Genomic DNA, 17,799 nt, shown 5'->3' with positions numbered 1-17,799 from the left:
TCTATGACTTTATTTGATTACATGGTATCCATATATCCGGTGCTGCATGCACAGGCATCTGGGTCTTGAGGGCTTGGTCAGAAAAGTGGTGTTTCTGATGCATTTCAGTGTAAACCATTGTGTCAGCTCCTCAGCCTGAGGAGAAGTGCAGCTCTTCTTTTATTCTTACAGAAATTTTTCTTAACATGTTTTCATATCAAACAAGCAAGCCTGCCTGTTATATTAAATATTCACCTTTGAGAAGTTTGGCACTCTCAAGCAGGCTTCTCACTGATTGTCACATAAGAACAGTGTGTAATGTAATGCTCTGTGTAGAGCACAGAGCACCAGCTGAGTTCCAGGCAAGGCTCCTTTTTTTTAAACATACCTCATTTCAAGTCCAAGTAATGTATCAGCTGGACAATAATTTGCTTGTAACAGATGAACACTTAAGAAAGAGGGTATCGAAAAATGTTGACAATATTTTTTTGATTAATAAAAAAGATACTGAGTTCATTTTCTCGTGGTTGCAGGGATATCTCAGTGATGACCAATTAAAAGCCTTGAAGGCTTACAGGCAGCTGATGAATGACAAAAAACAAACTCAGATGCAGGAACAATTCAAGAAGGCTTTAGAGTCAGCAGAACAGGAAGAAAACGGTTGTTACAAAAGGGATGTGTCTGCAGTATGGAAATTACATGTGGTAGACTACAGAAAGCAAGAAAAACATAAAGGTTAGTACTTGCAAAACTGTAAATAACTTTTAACTAAATGTGGTAACTGGCCAGCACAGGTAGATTTGAAGATTTTCCCAACAGTATTTTAGCTTGCCTGTTAATAGTTCCATTCCTAATTGATTTTTGGCTTAGGGCTTTTGGGTGGGCAGGAGTGTTGTAGATTTATTTTGTTTAAAAGCCTTCAAATTATTACTGAGCAGGTAACTTACCTTACTGTGCTGTTGTCAGGAGCAGTGCTGAGTATCTGGCGCCCACTGCCTGATGTGTGTTCCTTGCTGAAGGAAGGTGCTCGCTACAGGATCTTCCAGCTGTCAGCCTCCCCATCCAGGGCAAGGGCAGACTCCACCAACATCCAGTTAACAGCAACAAAGAAAACTCAGTATCTACAGCTATCAGTAAGTGCTTTAAGTGCATAGAGATGCATCGTTAAAACGTATCACACTCTATATGTGTGGTAAATACTGAAGTTTTGTGTTTCTTCAGGTATCACAGAAGATGCTGGTGCAGATATTCTTTCCAAGAAAGGCTCTAGAATTCACCAGTTTGTTGGATCCTTCTTTTCAGCCACCATGTGCTGAAGTGGATTTAGTTGGAGTTGTAGTTTCTGTTAGCAGAACAGGTACGTTGTGGACCACATTAATGTCCTCCCACTGAATAAGACTTTGTTTCAAAAGTCAGAGTTATCTTGATGGTGTACCTGCATCTTAGGCCTGTGAAAACCTGCTAATACAGCCCATCACTGTGACATGCTGGCAGATAACTCTGTTTTTCTGAGGAAAAACAGTCTATGCTTAATTAGCTCAGGAAGTTAGTAAGGCAGGATCTATGCTCAAAAGCAGCTTATATTTAAATATTGCTATATTTATACTTTTTCCATAAATGGTGGGCCTAAGTTCTCCCATCTCTGTGCAGCATCTGCAGAAGCACCATCCTGCATTATAATGAGCTTCCTCTTTTGTGTACAGTGTCATGGAACAAGGGGAATGCAGGCACTGGACCTCATGGGTAGGGAGAGGTGGATAATCTCCTGGATAAATAGGAAAAGCACCATAGGAGTATTGTTTTTAAAGACACAGACTTTTGAGTTGTTTTCTGTAATCAGTAGGGAGCTGGTGTAGAGTATGAAAGAAGCATCAGACACCTGTTGCCATGCAGATGGGCTGCCATGTAACCCTTTTAAGATGTGTGTGACTTCATTTTATAGATCCAAATCACAGTACCTTCACTTAAAGATGTAAAGGTTTAATTCAGACTTCTTTCCTACTTTCAGGTTTCACTACTATGGCATACTTATCTGATGAAAGCTATAATTTAGTGGCCATAAAGATCTGGACAGATCTTAGACACTTGGCTATTGAAGACGTAGTTGTCCGCTGCTCACTCATTTCTGCAAGCAACCTTCAGTGGCAGTCTGAATTCAGATCAGAAATTCCTGTGCTGTTGGCTGGAGATCTTTCTGTATTCTCAGCCAGTCCAAAGGAGTGCTATCTTCAAGAGAAGGCTAATGAACTGAGAAGTGTGATAGAGGTAATATTTAGCTTGATGGTTTTTAGTTACTGCTGTGTTACATTCTTCACCAAAAAGTCTGTTACTATTAATAGATCTTTAAAACAAGTAATGCACATAATGCTGAGTTTGAGGGGATTTTCTGGGAGATGGTATAAGATGTTAATGCAGTTTTCCTGGTGGATTCAATGTCTTGATTTTTTTTCAATTGAACTCAACCAATACTGTCTTTAGGATGTGCCACAGAATCTTCTCTGGCTGGCAAAAGATCTTGTACCTGTCAATAGGGAATCTGCTATGGACAGAAAGTGCAGCAATTTCTACATTCCTGGTTTGATATAAAATAAAATTCCAGTGGGATTATGATGAGAAAATAAAATCGTAAATAATTTGTGAGTGTACAGTACTTAAAAGTCAACTATTCTGCATTGCAAACTCTTCTCCCTTACAGAATGTGGCCTCCTTTTGCTCTGATGCAGAAAGTAAATTGATGAATTTGCTACAAAGAAATCTCCTGCTTACACCCAGTTTAACTAAAAGATGTGGCTTGGAAAGCCCCTCTCCTTCCTGCAGCTATGCAGAGGATAAAAGTTTGGTAAGCTTCTGGAAATCAATTCTGTGTTTGTATTGGCAGCACATGCAGTAAGGATATAAGCAAGTGTTACAGTGACAGCTCTGGTGAATGGTCTCCCTTCTCAGTCCACTCCATCTATTCTCTTCAGGACAATGCAAGCTGATTAGAAGCTTTCTCTGTGTGTGGGTTTAGGATTATTCCCCAGGAGGAGCCATGAGATACATTATCCTTCCTCCAAACAGTCCATGAAAACTTCCCCTTGTGGCCTGTGTTTCCACAGTGTACTTTAAGTACTGTGAATTTGATGTGAATAAAATGAATCATCCTTTCTCTGTAGGTGATTTATTGCTTCCTTGGTCCCACTGTGAAGGTTATCAAATGTGAATGTCACAAAAGGAGAAATCTGGATCTGTACATTTTTATTTCAAGGCGTTCTCCAGTTCTCACCTTTGTTGATAGAATTTACCTCCTGGTCTTTTCCTAGATACTGTTTACTATTTCCAGGATTTAAAAGGGAAGAAGTATCACCTAGTAAATGTATTTTAGCAGTCTTGACAAAAATTGATTTAAATAGTACTCTAGTTTCCCATGAGAATTGCTGGTGGTGAGTTGCTTCTAATGTGGAGTACTCAGCAGAACAAAAACTTTTCCTGCCATGAGTTGCAGGGGAGGTAGAAACACCCTGGTGTGATATCAGTTCCCGGGGTCTAAGTTTAAGCTCATATGGCATCCTTTTCCATTTCAAAGGGAGGGCTAATATTTAGTTCTGAAGCTTTATTTTGTGTTTTTATAAACTAACTAGTTTATCTTTTTAACATCTATTAAATATATTAATCATCTTAAAACAAAGGAGCCATTAAATGTATTCTCAAGCCTGTGTTTGAATGATTTGCTGTGCAGCATCTGTCTTGTGTGTATTGTTCTTTTCAAATTTTTTGGTCTATGTTCTATCCTGGTTTTTCTTCAAATTTTTTTTCTCCTTTCTACTTATTTAACCAACTGCCTGTGGAGGACATAGCCAGTGCAGTAGAAGACTTATGAGTGCTTTGATTTCTTATCATCTGGCACAGAAAAAATCCTGTACATTTTGCTTAGATCTTAGAAACAAAATGTAACAGTTCTGTCTTAATGTACATGTAAACAGTGATTTATCAGTCCTCAGCACTTGAAGGAATAATATTAATCACCATTAGGAGATGCCAAACTAATCTTAAATGGGAAATGAAAGATGATGTAGTGTTTTTAAATGGGGGAGGGTGGGTCCCTCGTTTTGTGGAAGTAATTGAGGAAGTTGATGAAACAAAACATTCTATTCAACATAAAACTTCTCTCTTTTTAACCAGATCTCTTCTAGAATTGAAATGAAGCATCCAAGCCCTATATCAACTAGCACACCAAATATGAAATTTGTCACACCAGGGTCAGCAAAAACACCTTCATCTGCTGCAATTAATGAAGAGCATGTCAAAACCAGCAAAAAGAGAAAAGCTATGGACTTCCTCAGTTGTATACCTGCCCCACCACCACTGACACCAATATGTTCAGTAATTTCTCCATCTGTTAAAAGAGCATTTCAGCCTCCACGAAGTTTGGGTTTACAGCAAAGCAAGTCATCAAAAGAGACAGATCAGAATATTGACCATGTTACCCCCTGCAGAAAACTGAGAGAAGCTGTCCATCTTCCTGAGAATGACCTGGTTGCTGATGAAGAACTGGCAATGATTAATACACAAGCACTCATGAATAATTTACCAGAAGAAAAGAAGATGGATTATGTAAATGAAAACAGCAATGCAACAGCTACTACTTTATCTGATGATCTTTCATCCAGAAATATTTCCAGGTCTACTGGGGAAGCAATTAATTCATCAAAAGCAGGTCTGAAGTAGCTGAGGCTCTTCAGAAGAACCCATAGGAACCTGAGGACTCATTACCAGCCTGCAGAATGCTACAAAGACAAAAATGCTGCTAATGCACATGTACAGTATTGTATATGTTTAAAATTCAAATTATTTTTACACTTTGTACATTAAGATTTGATTGTATTTAATAAAGTTCTATTACAAAAACAGACTCATGAAATAACATTTCATTTGCAAAATAGTTTGAAGTTTAGTATGTAAACACTTCTCACAAAGATGTATTGTACAATAGCATCAGTGTGGCTGAGGGTTTGATGACATTTTGTAAGCCATTGCTTTGATTCTGATGTGTTCTTCTATTATAGCAAGATCTTTGTTTCAGTCTAAAGCATCAGTTTTGTTATCCTCTGCAGCATTAGAATAGTTGTTTGGCTGTCCAGAGTGGCACAGGGCAAAATAAAGAGTTCTCTTATGTTCACCAAACAGAACACTTTAATTCTGAAACGCTGCTCTGCAATTCTAGCACAGTTCTTGTACTTTTCATATAGCACTAAAAGAGGTTTAGAGAACAGCTAGGATTATTTGATTCACAGCAAAATGGCACACAGAGATATTATTAAATAGCTCTTCAGTCAATGTTTCTGCTCCAGCTGTTCAGAGTTGCTCCTGTGGCCCTGTTCCCATTTAAGAGTTAACAAGCACAAGCCTAACACTAATGTTTCATTTTAGGAGCCTCTCCATCACAGGATTGGTGAACTCCTATGTCTTGGAAAGATGAAGAGTTCCATTTGCTATGTTGAAGTGTTTTGCTTCCAAGCTGCAGAAGCTGTTTGTGTGTGAGGTAAGACCAGCATGAATCCAGTCAGTGGAGATAGAGAACAGCATCAAATTTTGCTGCAAGCTGTTGAACTACTTTTGCCATCATTCACTTTGCCACTGAAAGTTACAATAATGCTGTAGGCAAGATAGCAGATACAGGATGATTACACAGCCAGATATAAAGCATTAAAACGGCAAGAAATGCTAATTGTGTGGAGAAGAAATTGGCCACAATGGCCTTTAAGAAAGAAGCAAGTTAGGAATGTTGATTGTTAGTATCAGAATGTGATGCAGGAAAAAAAGGATCCAAAATGTGGCATGTGGTAGAGCCAGTACATTTCAGCATATGCTTGGATGGATTTTCATGGAGGAAGAGGGATGAGTACAGTTTGTACTGGGGACAGTTCTCTTACACTGGTTCTGTAGAGCTCGTGCGATCACAGTCCAGTGCCATTTAAAGATTTGTAAGAAATAAAGGTAATTTAGAAATGTAGTAGAAAAACACAAGAATAAAAAACACTTTAGAAGAAAATGTAAAACTAGAGACTCTTTTACCCTGATAAAGAAAACCCCAAGGAATGTACATCTTCAGTTAAATGTCACATTGCTTGTACGTGCCATGCCAGGTCTTCTCCTTGGGAAGGCAGAAAGGTGGTTGGAATGGGGACCCATGTCATTAGCTGCACTTGCTCCACTGCAGCTTCCCTCATCTCTGCTCGGTTTTTCAGACCGGAGAACACTGTGGAAGGTGACATTGTGCTCATATTGTTCTTTCATCCGTTGTATCTTTTCCCGAGGGACATGATGAGTATTTCTTCTGTAGAGTCAACAGTAACAGAAAATACAAGTATTTAGCTGCCTGTATATGAGAGGTCATCTTCAGTTTGCTAAGGTTCTTGATACGTTCAGCATAATGGTTCAGGTCTCCACTGACCTCTTTCTGGCCTGTTTTTTCAAATTATTGTTCATTTCTACCTACTTCTCAGGAATATTATTGTGACTGCTGAAAAATATTTGGGAGGCAGACAAGGACACAGGAGTTAACAAATGTTTGAAATGAAAGAATTATGCAGAAGACCTGTGTGGTATTTTAAACAAGTATTGCTGTGGTTTAGCAGTAACAGCTTTTTGGCCTCAGGGTGAGCTTTTGTACAGCTGGAGAAATGCAGCCAAGAGCTGCAGCCAGCCCAGACACTGACTAAGCTGCAAGGATAGAGGTCAAAAACTGCTGTTCCTTTGAGTGCAAGTAGTGAAACATCTCATGTGATGTGGCTCAGGCTCCAGGTTAGACTTGTAAATGACAAGTTTGAGAGGGAGGGGATCACAATGCTCAAACATGCAGGGCTTCCTGGATAGAGTAGCAATAGCCATGATCCCTTCACAGCTTAGTGGGAGTTGTCTTGCCAAAGCTCCGGGAATTTGTTTGAGTCTGCAACCCTTGAATATCTTTGGGTTTGCCATTTAGCACTATTAAGGCACAGCTTTTGCCCTAGAATCTAAGTTTGCCCTGCCCTCCATATTTTCAAAACCTGTTGTGCAAATCCTGCACTGCTCAAAGTTTTTTCTGTGGTGGAATTGGAGTGAGAGTTGCACTGCAGGCTGCCAGCTGCAGCATCCAGCCTGTGAGGTGGGCAGGAGTTCCTACAGCAGCCCCCACCTGGGGCAGCACCCATCACAAACTGTCCTGCTGGTAAAGACACTGTCTGGAAGCAACCTGCAGTTCTGCCTGAGCCATTTGCCTCAGACCTGCTCCAAACCAAGTGTATGTAAGTTGGTTTTACAGTGCTGCTGTAAAAAGTCTATTTGTGTCAAACATTTAATAAAACAATTTGCGAGTTACTGAGTAACTCGGCCCACAAGCAATAATCAGATTCTGCCCCTGCCTTGCTGCCCTACTAATGGCTGGTGCTGCTGAGGCCAGCGCTGGGTGACAGTGCAGGTTGGTGTCCTCACCTGTCCTCAGCTGCCCTGAGCCATCACCTGCCATGTGCTGCCTCCCCTTGCAGCCACGACCACTCTGGACCTTGGCCTTCTGCCATTTGTGTCCATCACACACAGACAGGAGCAGCATTAATTTTTGACTAGAGCTCCTGGCTGACACAAAACTAAACCATCCATTAGAATGAAGTACCTGTGCCTTGTTTTCTTGCAATAAGAAGTTAATATCTCTTAGCTTCTGGATTTGGTAGCTAGGAGAGCACTGCTCCCTGTAATACACTTTACATCAGGTTGGCTAAAGGCTAGGATGTCAGCCTGCATGATTTTTTTCCATGACTATAGCCATTAACCCTGCAGTCACTAACTTTCTTAGAGCCACATTCTGCTCCCTCCAGATCCTTCCACATTGTGTAGAGTTGATCCACTCTTTGAATCCCTTGTATTTGTTATAGTTAGACTCCTAAGAACAGAAGTCTGAATATTGTCTGTAGTGCTTAGATAAAGGTTTGTGCCCAAACAAAAGAGACTACTGCTCAAAATAAGGAATGAAAATCAGAGTTTCTGCCCCATCAAGCTTGCAGCACAAAAACATTTCAGGGCTTGTCACTTCTTCTGCTGCCTGACTCACTTCAGGCTCTTTCAAGGCTGAATTCACTACAGACCCAGGACTCAGTAATGGAAATTTTCCACAACTATCCTTCTGTTGTCATTTACCAGGCTACGTTTTAGGGTATATGAAGAGGAAGAAGGCTGACCTTCTCAGAGCGCATCGACAAAATGAGAAGCTGTCTGCTCTATCAAAGAGAAAAAAATGTACCTTGTCAGTTCTTGAACATTGAACTTCCAGGGTGTATCTGGTTCTTGGAATGTAACTTCATATCTATTTTCACGTGCCTGAAGGACACAAAAGTTTTAGACATGTGACATTATGAAACTGCACTAAAAGTATTGCCACATCTGCCAGAACTCCTGACAAGAGACACCCATGCATCTTCAAAGACTCTGGTGTGTTTTTCACAAGTCATGAACTACAATTGTAAGTCACATCTTGATATATTTGTCAACAAATAGTTTGGGAACTGTTCAATTCATGTCACTGCTGGGGAAGGGAATGACATCCTGATCACTAAGAAGCCACAGGGCAGGTTCAAAAGTTGTTAATGTTTTCATGTCATTTTGCCTTCACTAAATTACACAGCTGACCAACTACATAACTGCATTGGCACCTCTGCCCCCACTTCATCACAATATCCATCCTTAACTATAATTAGAGAACTATGGGAAAAGCGAAGTAAGTATTTTTTTTAACTATGTAAAGAACCTTTTCAGTCAGATCACCTTGTAAATGTCAGAGCTGAGCATATAAAAGCAATAAATCGGAGCTTTCCCTACCATCATCACATATGGCTTCATTTCCCAAGCATGGATGTTGGTATTATCAATAATAACCGGGCTTTTCCCATTCTTCATTGCTTTGTGTGCTGTAATGTAACACATTAAGTAAAGCTAAAATATATTAAATAACAGACTGAGACAGGCCTTACTAGCCCAAAGCTTCCTTTCTTTGCCCACTGCTCGCACACTTGGTTCCCCACCGAATTTGGGGTTGCATCTACCACCCAGATGGGAACCGAGATCAGTGCCCAGCAGCTCTCTCCTGGAAGAGGTGGTGCAGCCTCTGGCTAATCTGAAGCTCTTATAAAACATACTTATAACAGCCAAAAATTACTGCCATTTGCAGGAGATCTCTGTTACGTGATCTCCATGTTCACCGTCCCTACAAATTCCTTCAGAGCACAGCCACAAATGCATGGTACACTGAGTACAGATGTGGGTTGTTTCATTCTCAAATATAAAACTTAGTTTGCAAGTTTTCCTCCTGCCTATCATTACCTTCCCACCCTCTTCCAGCTCATGACAGACACCTAAGAAGTTACAGGCAAAGGCTGCAGTGCCTATACTGCAAGGAATTGCTACTGGGCTGCTGTCTGCAGGGCACCTGCTGGCACCAGCTTGGGCAGTGCTTCCTAACAGTCATTGCTTTATTCTCTAAAATAGTATCAATCAACATCCAACATTTTTTCATTTACAAATTTCCCTTCTTTCAGTTAGAAATAGTCAAATCAGAAGTGGCAAATTTTTTAGCCAACACCCCATGAACTGCAGCATATTACACCACTTTGAGATACTTTATTTTGGGGGCTAAGTTTAAAGGCAGCCTGAAATCCAAAGCTATCCTGCACAATCCCTGGATCAAGTTCAATCACCTCTTTTTTGGTTCCACTTGTGTGCATCCTCTAGGAGGTCAGGCTCAAAGATGTAGACACCATTTTCAACAAAGAAGTCATCAGTACTAAGGACTACAGCACTGGGGTGGTCACGTTTCAGCTGTCTGCAGAAAAAAAAAAATAAGACGAAAGAAGGATTAGTACATGGTAACACCCTTAAATAGAGACCTTTAAATCATGAGCCGTTTGAGTGCTCTGCAAATACACACAGTGCTTCATTCGAAAAATCCCTATTTCAAGGGTCTGAAAGTACTGCAATCAGTTGATGGACACGTAGGAGGAAAGGAATGGAACCTGAAGGCGTGGGCTTGATTTCTTTAGTTCAGCAATCTACTGGACTACCAACATCTGAGTCTTTAATCATATTAACATATTCAGCTTTCCTTCGGAATTATCTGAGAAAGCAGGATTGTAAAGACAAAAAACAAAAACAAAACAAAAAAAACACCAAAAAAGAACACAAAAACACAAAACCAACAACAACAAAAAAACCCCAAAAGCAGCAACTCAAAAACCTGCTTATCCCATGGAAGCTGGTGTCAGAAGACAATCTGACAATGGGAATTTTGCTACAGATACTGAAGATAATCAGGATGAAGGATTTGTCATTTAGTAAAGATGGTCTGGAGAACCATTGATTTGGTTTGGGGGACTTTTTTGGCTATAAAGCAGATAGCACTTTTTTTTTTAATTTGCAAACAAGTATCTGAGTAATAAGTCAATATTTTGTGTTATTTTATGCAAATTTATGGTTCTTATCACTTCTCCCTGTTTCACTTAATCCTCCTCTTGCAGAGTTGAGTCATTTTTATATCTTCAGCTTGTAAACAAATTTTATAAACAAATCTGAGTTTATAAAAAATATTTTATAAAGGAATTTGCAGATCCATAAAACAGACTGCTGTGGTGAGTGGCACTGGGCAAGCCCGCTTCCCTTCACATGGATGTGTGTCCCCAGCAGTGCTCCTGCAGGCTGGGGATGCCGTGGAGAGTAGATGTGTGTCCTGCCAGACACTGACCAGCTGCCTCCCAGGCAGCCACTGGCTCTTGGAGGTGGAAAGAAGTGCTGCCTTGTGTGTAGGTTTAAATATGAAACATTCCTCTGCCAGTCCTTAGAGACCACAAAAAAAATCTTAATGTATGATTGTGTTCCCATTTGTGTATAATCCACACTCATTTGTGTCCATAGACAGAATTACCCATTCTTTCTCCAATCAGAGAAGAGCTGGGGGAGGAGGGAGTCTCTGTAAGAATTCAGGGAGAGCCCATGGCATCATCTCACTACTTTCTGTCTCCAGACCTTGAGAAAAGAAAGCAAGCTCAATCAAGAAACTTTGTGTCTCTCAGACATGAAGGCTGCTGCTCTGCTATCTCACACCACACATGGGCTCCAGTCCTGTGACTCATTTCAGCTTCCCTAATAAAACGCTTCACTTCCATCCCCACAAGCTGCAAAACAACCATTTCTCAGCATCTTATCTACATGGGCAACAGCAAGGGAAAAGGTGTCTCCAGGTTATCAGCAGAAGAGCAGGCACACAGACAGAAAAATCTTTAATTCTGTCACCCACTTCTGTCCCAACCATTTACTTACCAGCTGTACCCTAATCTGCCTGCAAGCAGCAGATCTTCACTAGAACTGCAGGATGCATTTAGCTGAATAAAAGGTCAGCTTCTGACTTTGTGTCCACTGTAAGTTCTACCACCTGCTGATTAATTAATATTATTTTGTGGTACGATCTGCCCCAGCGAGCAGCAACTCGGTGCTGACCGAGTCAGGACTGGGCTGTAGCCCCTGTCATGCATCATTCAGCACCTACATGTCCTTGTCTTCTAGCTCCAAAGGGATGTTCTATTCACAAAATTACTATTCACAAAATCACAAAAGACTTAAGAGAAGGCATGCTCCAAACTGTTAGTAAACAGTAAAATACTGTTGCTTTAATTTTGTTCTCAGGCAAAATATTCTTACCATGAAAAGCATGGCAACCCCTCATGCTTATCTGGTTACACCTGTGCTGATAACCTGATATAATTCAGGTCTCACTATGATTCAGCAACTCACCTTTCCCATTCCTTTACCCGTTGCAATTTCTTCTCTAAAAAATATGTGCTGTCCCTTTAGCTACTAATAGGCACATAAAATTGTACACAATAATAAAAGATCTCAAATATTTTTTTTTTCTTGCTCAGTATATCTTTTAAAAATGTTCTCATCCAGTGCAAATTTTAAAATCCATTTTCTTAGCACGTACCTGACTGAATTTTCAACACATATATGCACACTCACTTGAGAGCTTTAATATTAACCCTTAAGCAATCTAAATTGTATGGGATTATCTGTAAACTCAGTCCTCATATCAATAATTAAAGCAGATAAAACTTGCACTTCAGAGGAGGAAAAACCTTGAACAAAATTAGCTGAGAGCTATGAATTACTGTCACATTTGCTATATTCATACCAAATGAGCTCCTGCTAGCAGCAACATAAGAAAGCATCAAGTGGGAAAAAGATGTTTTACCTTCTGCTTATATTGCTGGTTTTAACATTTAGCTTTCCAGAACAACCAAACTGTTGCTGAAGTTTACAGTTGTTTTTTGTAATCCCTTCCCTATTGCTAACAAAGCTGACAAAACCTGATTCTTCTGTCCCTTACCATTCCAAAGGGCACCAAGACCCCTTTAGTGTGTTCCTTATGAAATGAGCCTTCCATAATCTTCACAGGACCTCAGGTTGGTTTAGAAGAAAGGTCCTGCATAATTACATCAGGCTCTGAATCACTTTATGCAATTAAAATGCCTATATTTTAGAAAAATATTTACCAGCTATGCAAAGTGGGAGGGCTTGTGACCACAGTTGTTTAGGAATAAATCTTGAACAGCCCTGTAAAAAGAAAATCACGCCCTGCTGTTAGATGAGTAAGTGTAAAGCTTACTAAAGAGGAAAAGAAAAATGAAATCTCTTTGCAAGATCAAAGAAAACACAGGAGCTATGTTTGCATTTTTTAAAGAAGCCATTGAACTGGAAGCACTGCATTGTGACAGGCAGCATCTGTCAAAGTTCAAGTATTAATTTGCTTTAGAAATGAATTGTACTGTGCTACACCTCTCCATCCTGCAGTGGATACTGTATCTCCTTCACCTTGTAGAGGGATGAGGAGAAAAGGGTTTGAGGAGATTTACAGTAAGAAAAGGAAACATCCCCCATTCTCTTCCTACTTTCTTATTCTTTGTAGTTTCTGAAACTGCAGCAAACCTTTCTTTAGCAAAGTATAGAGCATAACACGCTTTATAGCCATAGGTTGTTTTCCATCCGAAAACTTGCAAATAAATTAATTTCTCATAGCAGATTGGAAGAAACATTTTCAGTGCTCGGAAGGCCACAGAACAGTATGTTGGGCAGATCTCAGAAGCAGTAAATTCTCAGACCCCTTCCAATGTACCAGAAACCAGGACATGTATGTGCAGGCACCACATGCAACCACTTGCTCCAGCCTATCTTCCCAACATTGTGCTCTGTGGCATTTAAAAGGCATCTAAAAGCCTTTTGTTTCAGCAGGAAAGCAGGACTGTGAGATCTGGAGCACATGCTCAGCACTTCCCACTGTCTATTGCGTTTGAACAACTCCAGGTGCCCCGAGAACTTTGCCTGGCCAGAGTTGCCAGGTGCTGCTGGCAGAGCACAGCTATATGCCTTTGTGTCCCACCTGCAGGGGGTTCAGCCACAGCTCTGTTTCATAAAGCACCAGGCTCTGTCATATTTGATCAACACATCCAGGACACTCACCTGAAGTGGTTTCATGCAAAGGTAAATGTTTACAGTGCAATGCTGCCTGGAGGCAGGAGCTGCAGAGCTGAGGTCCATGAACCCAGCAGAGCTGCAGTTCTGCAGCAGGGTCAGGTGCTGGTAACACTGGTAACAGCTGGCCCAGGACTGGAGGTGCTGGGAGGAACCAGGAAACAACAGCAGAGAGAACTGGAGAAGACAGATTTCATCAAGCAGTTATGCCTCAGTGCCAGTGCATATTTTGCCCTTCTGTTCTGGAAGATTACTCGCTCTGTGCTTCACAAGGGAGTACAAGAACGAGCTCATTTTGAGCAATAAATCAACAGCAGTGGCAGAAAAGTTACAAGTTTGATCATGCCTGGCCTGTAGTGTTTGAGTAAAAGTGTTAGATGAAGGGTCAGGTGTAAGATGAGCTGTGCAGCACAGCTATGTGTTGTAGAAGAGCTGGATAAGTAGCTACTGTGAGATGAAGAGCTTGCTGGGGAAGCAGGTATGAGCTTGTATGTGGCTCACTTTCATTTCGGAGGCATTTTTGGAAGCATACCTGCCACTGCACCTCAGATAACCTTTCCCTTAGCAGTTGCCTCAGTACAATCACAAAGCCTGCACTGTGAAGTCGAGGACACTGTTCAGGAGGAGCATGTCCAACACCTGACAGGCTACTGGAGATGTGACTCCCAGCTGCCCCTTCTCCTTCATGCTTCCATGACATTCCATGAATGGTCCCAGAGAGGTGGCTGGGGCCACCTAAAATAGGTGGTTCAGGGAAACATCCTTAAAACTGAAGCCATTGGAAAGGTTTGAAGCTTGGTGGTGAGCAGACCAACTCCTCCTCCTGGCTTGACCACTCAGTATCTCACAGGTGGGTCCTTCCATGTCTTTAGCAGGAACCAAAAACTAGACCTGAAATGATCCATGCCAGTGTCAGGCTGCTCTGAGCTGGGGGATCAACCTGGATGAGGAAGTAATTTTAACGAAAATGCCATAACTAAATCTTACAAAGCTGTATCCAAGCTGTGCTGGGTGACACTGAAAGGTCAGGGAAACAAGTCATGGGCCCAAGGTTGTTCCTAGGATTGTGTGACGAAACGAAAAGGGCCCTTTTTATTGGAGCTATCACTGAGTTGCAGTATCACCAGCGATAACATTCATGGTTCATGACTTATGAGCATTGTAAAAATGTAAAGGTTGTGACAGAAATACAGAAATAACTGGCTGATATGCAGAATGAATGAATGGTGGTGTGTGCGAAAGCACCAGAAGAAAGAACAGAGCAAAGGCTAAAACAATGGTACCCACTGACAGCCAACATCATTAACAGCAATAAAACTGGGAGGTGCTGTTTACACCCCCAAGGCCAGCACTCAGCTGAGGCCCAACACTGGTGACTTGCCACTGGAAGACTCATGCTCTGAAAGCAGGAGAATGGCCAGCAGGTCACACAGCCTCTCCACACATGCCTCCTTCCCCTTGTTCTAAGAGAGGTGGAGGATGAAAAGACCCCCAAAATGGGAAAATTAATATAATGGGGGGAGGGGGAACCCACCTAAGATTCATAGAGCACCAAGTATGCAGAATTTAGAGGCAAAAAGATGGCAGCATAGAAGTTGATTGCTATGACATGGCACAAGAGACGTGACCAAAACCTACCCTGTCACCACCAACTGAGTGCAACCCAGCAGAGAAAGCAAGGATGGGACAGCTGCAGGTCCTTGTGTGCTCCGATTTTGGGCAGACCACCTGTGCACATGCATCTTGATGCTTGCAAGTATTTGGCTCTGATATTGTGAGTGAATAAAATCTGACAAAATAAACATGAGTCTATAAAATTAATTTACATAGTGCTTTTGCAAATAATCACCTTCCTTCTCCAGTAGTATCCTGCACTGAGATCTGTTGCAGTCATTTTTTCAAACTTCACCTTGCATAGCACATTGCATTTGTTAACAAATGCTAAAAGGAATGCAGTGTGAGAAGAGCAAAAGAATTCTCTTGGTACAGTCCTTCCCCAGTCTGGACAGGGCTGAGAGGTACTAAATGCTGCCCTTTGATCTGTGTACTGCTGAACAGTTAAATGCAATGATATGATTAAAAGGGGCTAGAAACAGTAAGATACTCAAACGTTCGTCTCACAAGGGACTACAATAATACTTACAACTGATTTTGTTAATATGTCATTAATAATTAACCTTGTGTTTTGACCTGAAAAGTACAGGTGAGTCAGTTACTTGCACTGCCTGAGAATATGCCCCCAAACCATTATATTCTTACTGTGCTATGAGAAGACCCAAACCCCCTGAAGGAGCAGGCAAGGGAGAGATGTGTGTTTTGGGCGTGAGCAAAACACAGCATTTGGCAATCCACACAATAATTTAGTTTGCCAAAGTGCAGTGAGGCAGAAGGCCCAGTGGGACAGGGACGTTTGTACTGAGAAGAGGAAACTGTAGATGAATTCAGTGTATCACAGCTTCGTGCTGCCACCTCTCACAGCAGAGCCCTTCCTGTGGCAGCCCATGATCCCAGCACGGGTTCCTCAGCACAGCAGAATGACAAGACAGGGAATGTTCCTCTTTGAGAGAAAGTGGGTGGCACTGGGAGCTGTGCGATACCAGACTGTGAGATACTGTGATACCACACTATGGCTACACTGGCACACCAACTGCGGCGCCGCCTCCCAGCACTTCCCAGTGTTTTTCCACCTATTTATAATCAGTCTTTGAGCTGTTGCAGAGTGGAGAGGTCTCGTCTGCCCATTTTGCACACCCCTACGGCTCTGACCAGGAGTGCAGGACATCACGAAAACAGAAGTCAGAGTTGTCAATTTGCAGTGAGAGGAAGTGCATTACTGCTCTTGTGATTAACCACTATGAAACCAAAACACCAACCTACCAAAAAAACCAACAAACCCCAAAACCAGAAACAACAACTCAAACAAAAAAAAAGCAAACAAAAACCAAAACAAATAAACAAAAAACTAATTTAAAAACTCCGCCACCAATCTGGCGCTTTTTTGGAAAAGCAACAAGTACCACCGCGGTCGGTGCTCAGTCCATCTCAGCAGAGGCATCCCTGTAGGCACCGCTGGCTCGGAACAGGAGCTCGCCCAGTCCCAGGGGCAGGACACCAGAGCACGGCCCCAGAGCCCGGCACAGCGCAGCCTGCAGCCGGGGAGTTCCGGGCGGCTGCGATGACCCAAGGCTCCCGCTTTCCCCGAGCCCTGAGCCCCGAGCCCAGCCCTGTCCCGGTGCTCCGCCGCCCCGCCGGTCTGCAGCCAGTGCCGGGAGGGCACAGGGGCTCCCGCAGCCCTGCCCGGCTTGGCCCCCAGGGCCCGGGACACGCTTACCTGGCCAGGGTGCTCTTGCCGGAGCCCGGCAGCCCCCGCAGCAGCACCAGGCTCCTGCCGCCCCGCGGGCTGCCCAGGCTCAGCCCGCCCAGAGCCCGCAGCAGCTGCTCGTCCACGGCCGCGGCTCCGGGCCCGGCGGGGCGAGGGGTCGGGGCCGGCCCGGCATGGGGGTCCCGGGGCAGCCGCTCCGCAGCTCGCCCCCTGCCCCGACCCCGCGGCCGCGTCCCACGGCCCCCGCGGGCGGAGCCGGGCGGGACAGCGCGTCCCTCCATGGCCCCAGCGGCCGAGACTTTGCCCGGCGAAATCGAAAGCTGCCGTGAGAAGAGATGCGGGCAAGGACGGCATCTGCGGCTCGCCCAGCCAATGCACTCAGCTACGGCACTCGCTGCCGACCCGGAACTTTGGCCCAAGATACCATCTGCAATTATTTAAAGTCAGGGTTATTCCCCAAATTCTCATAGGCGGGAGGATACAAGCCAGCGCTGACAGCATTCAGTCCCATGCACTGCCTTTGTGCACTGCGACCTACAGGGCAGGCCCGACAGGGAATCATCAAAGGCCAAAAGAGAAATGGGGCTGGCTACAGGACCCCAGAGACTCTTTTCTTCTCCGCCCGCCGCCTCCGTAGCAACGAGCTCTCGGAGTCCTCTTCAACCACAGAAGCAACAGGGATGCCAAGGGGATGCGGCTGAAGGACGCCTAGCACAGAACAAATGACCCTGTGCATCACGCTCTCTACATCAACCTAATTTCTTTTTATCGAACATATGGTCACACGAGAAAGTAAAGGAAGTTTAACAAGATGTATTTCCTCTAAAGAAAACCTGATCTCCATTAACGCGATCATGACAAAAGCCAAAGAAATTGTAGTTTCTGGTAAAACCATAAATAGTTGGTGTGGTACCACATTCTCCCTCTCAGAGCCACACCCAGCATCATGCCCAGCTTGGTTAGGAGCCAGCCCC

At 43.0% G+C, this 17,799-nt stretch overlaps 2 protein-coding genes across 7 annotated transcripts in view; one reads left to right on the top strand and one right to left on the bottom strand.

The window, feature by feature from the left end:
* Positions 1 to 4,870, top strand: part of BRCA2 (BRCA2 DNA repair associated) — a 33,109-nt gene extending 28,239 nt beyond the window's left edge. For all 4 annotated transcript variants that reach the window (XM_085061731.1, XM_085061748.1, XM_085061740.1 and 1 more), the window contains 6 exons: positions 513 to 714; positions 946 to 1,112; positions 1,201 to 1,336; positions 1,988 to 2,244; positions 2,675 to 2,818; positions 4,141 to 4,870. In XM_085061731.1, the coding sequence (XP_084917857.1) occupies positions 513 to 714; positions 946 to 1,112; positions 1,201 to 1,336; positions 1,988 to 2,244; positions 2,675 to 2,818; positions 4,141 to 4,686 (1,452 nt within the window). In that variant the 3' untranslated portion in view covers positions 4,687 to 4,870. The remainder of the gene's footprint in view (positions 1 to 512; positions 715 to 945; positions 1,113 to 1,200; positions 1,337 to 1,987; positions 2,245 to 2,674; positions 2,819 to 4,140) is intronic.
* N4BP2L1 (NEDD4 binding protein 2 like 1) lies at positions 4,785 to 17,392 on the bottom strand. 3 transcript variants are annotated; one of them, XM_085061913.1, is made up of 6 exons: positions 16,835 to 17,368; positions 15,142 to 15,269; positions 9,684 to 9,808; positions 8,809 to 8,897; positions 8,234 to 8,310; positions 4,785 to 6,295 (listed from the first exon to the last, which is right to left on the bottom strand). In XM_085061913.1, exons 1-6 carry the CDS (start codon positions 17,177 to 17,179, stop codon positions 6,067 to 6,069), a joined length of 993 nt encoding a protein of 330 aa, XP_084918039.1. In that variant the 5' UTR covers positions 17,180 to 17,368; the 3' UTR covers positions 4,785 to 6,066. The 3 variants fall into 3 exon arrangements, with proteins under 3 accessions (XP_084918039.1, XP_084918049.1, XP_084918058.1); XM_085061932.1 differs by lacking the exon at positions 4,785 to 6,295 and adding an exon at positions 6,302 to 6,481 and having other exon boundaries at positions 16,835 to 17,392; XM_085061923.1 differs by lacking the exon at positions 15,142 to 15,269 and having other exon boundaries at positions 16,835 to 17,357.
* Between the last annotated feature and the right edge of the window lie 407 nt (positions 17,393 to 17,799).

Source organism: Lichenostomus cassidix, chromosome 1 (assembly GCF_008360975.1).
Source record: "Lichenostomus cassidix isolate B80296 chromosome 1, HeHo_3.0, whole genome shotgun sequence".
NCBI lineage: Eukaryota > Metazoa > Chordata > Aves > Passeriformes > Meliphagidae > Lichenostomus > Lichenostomus cassidix.
Note: the sequence above shows the minus strand (reverse complement) of the source record. Positions and strands in the feature narration are given on the sequence as shown.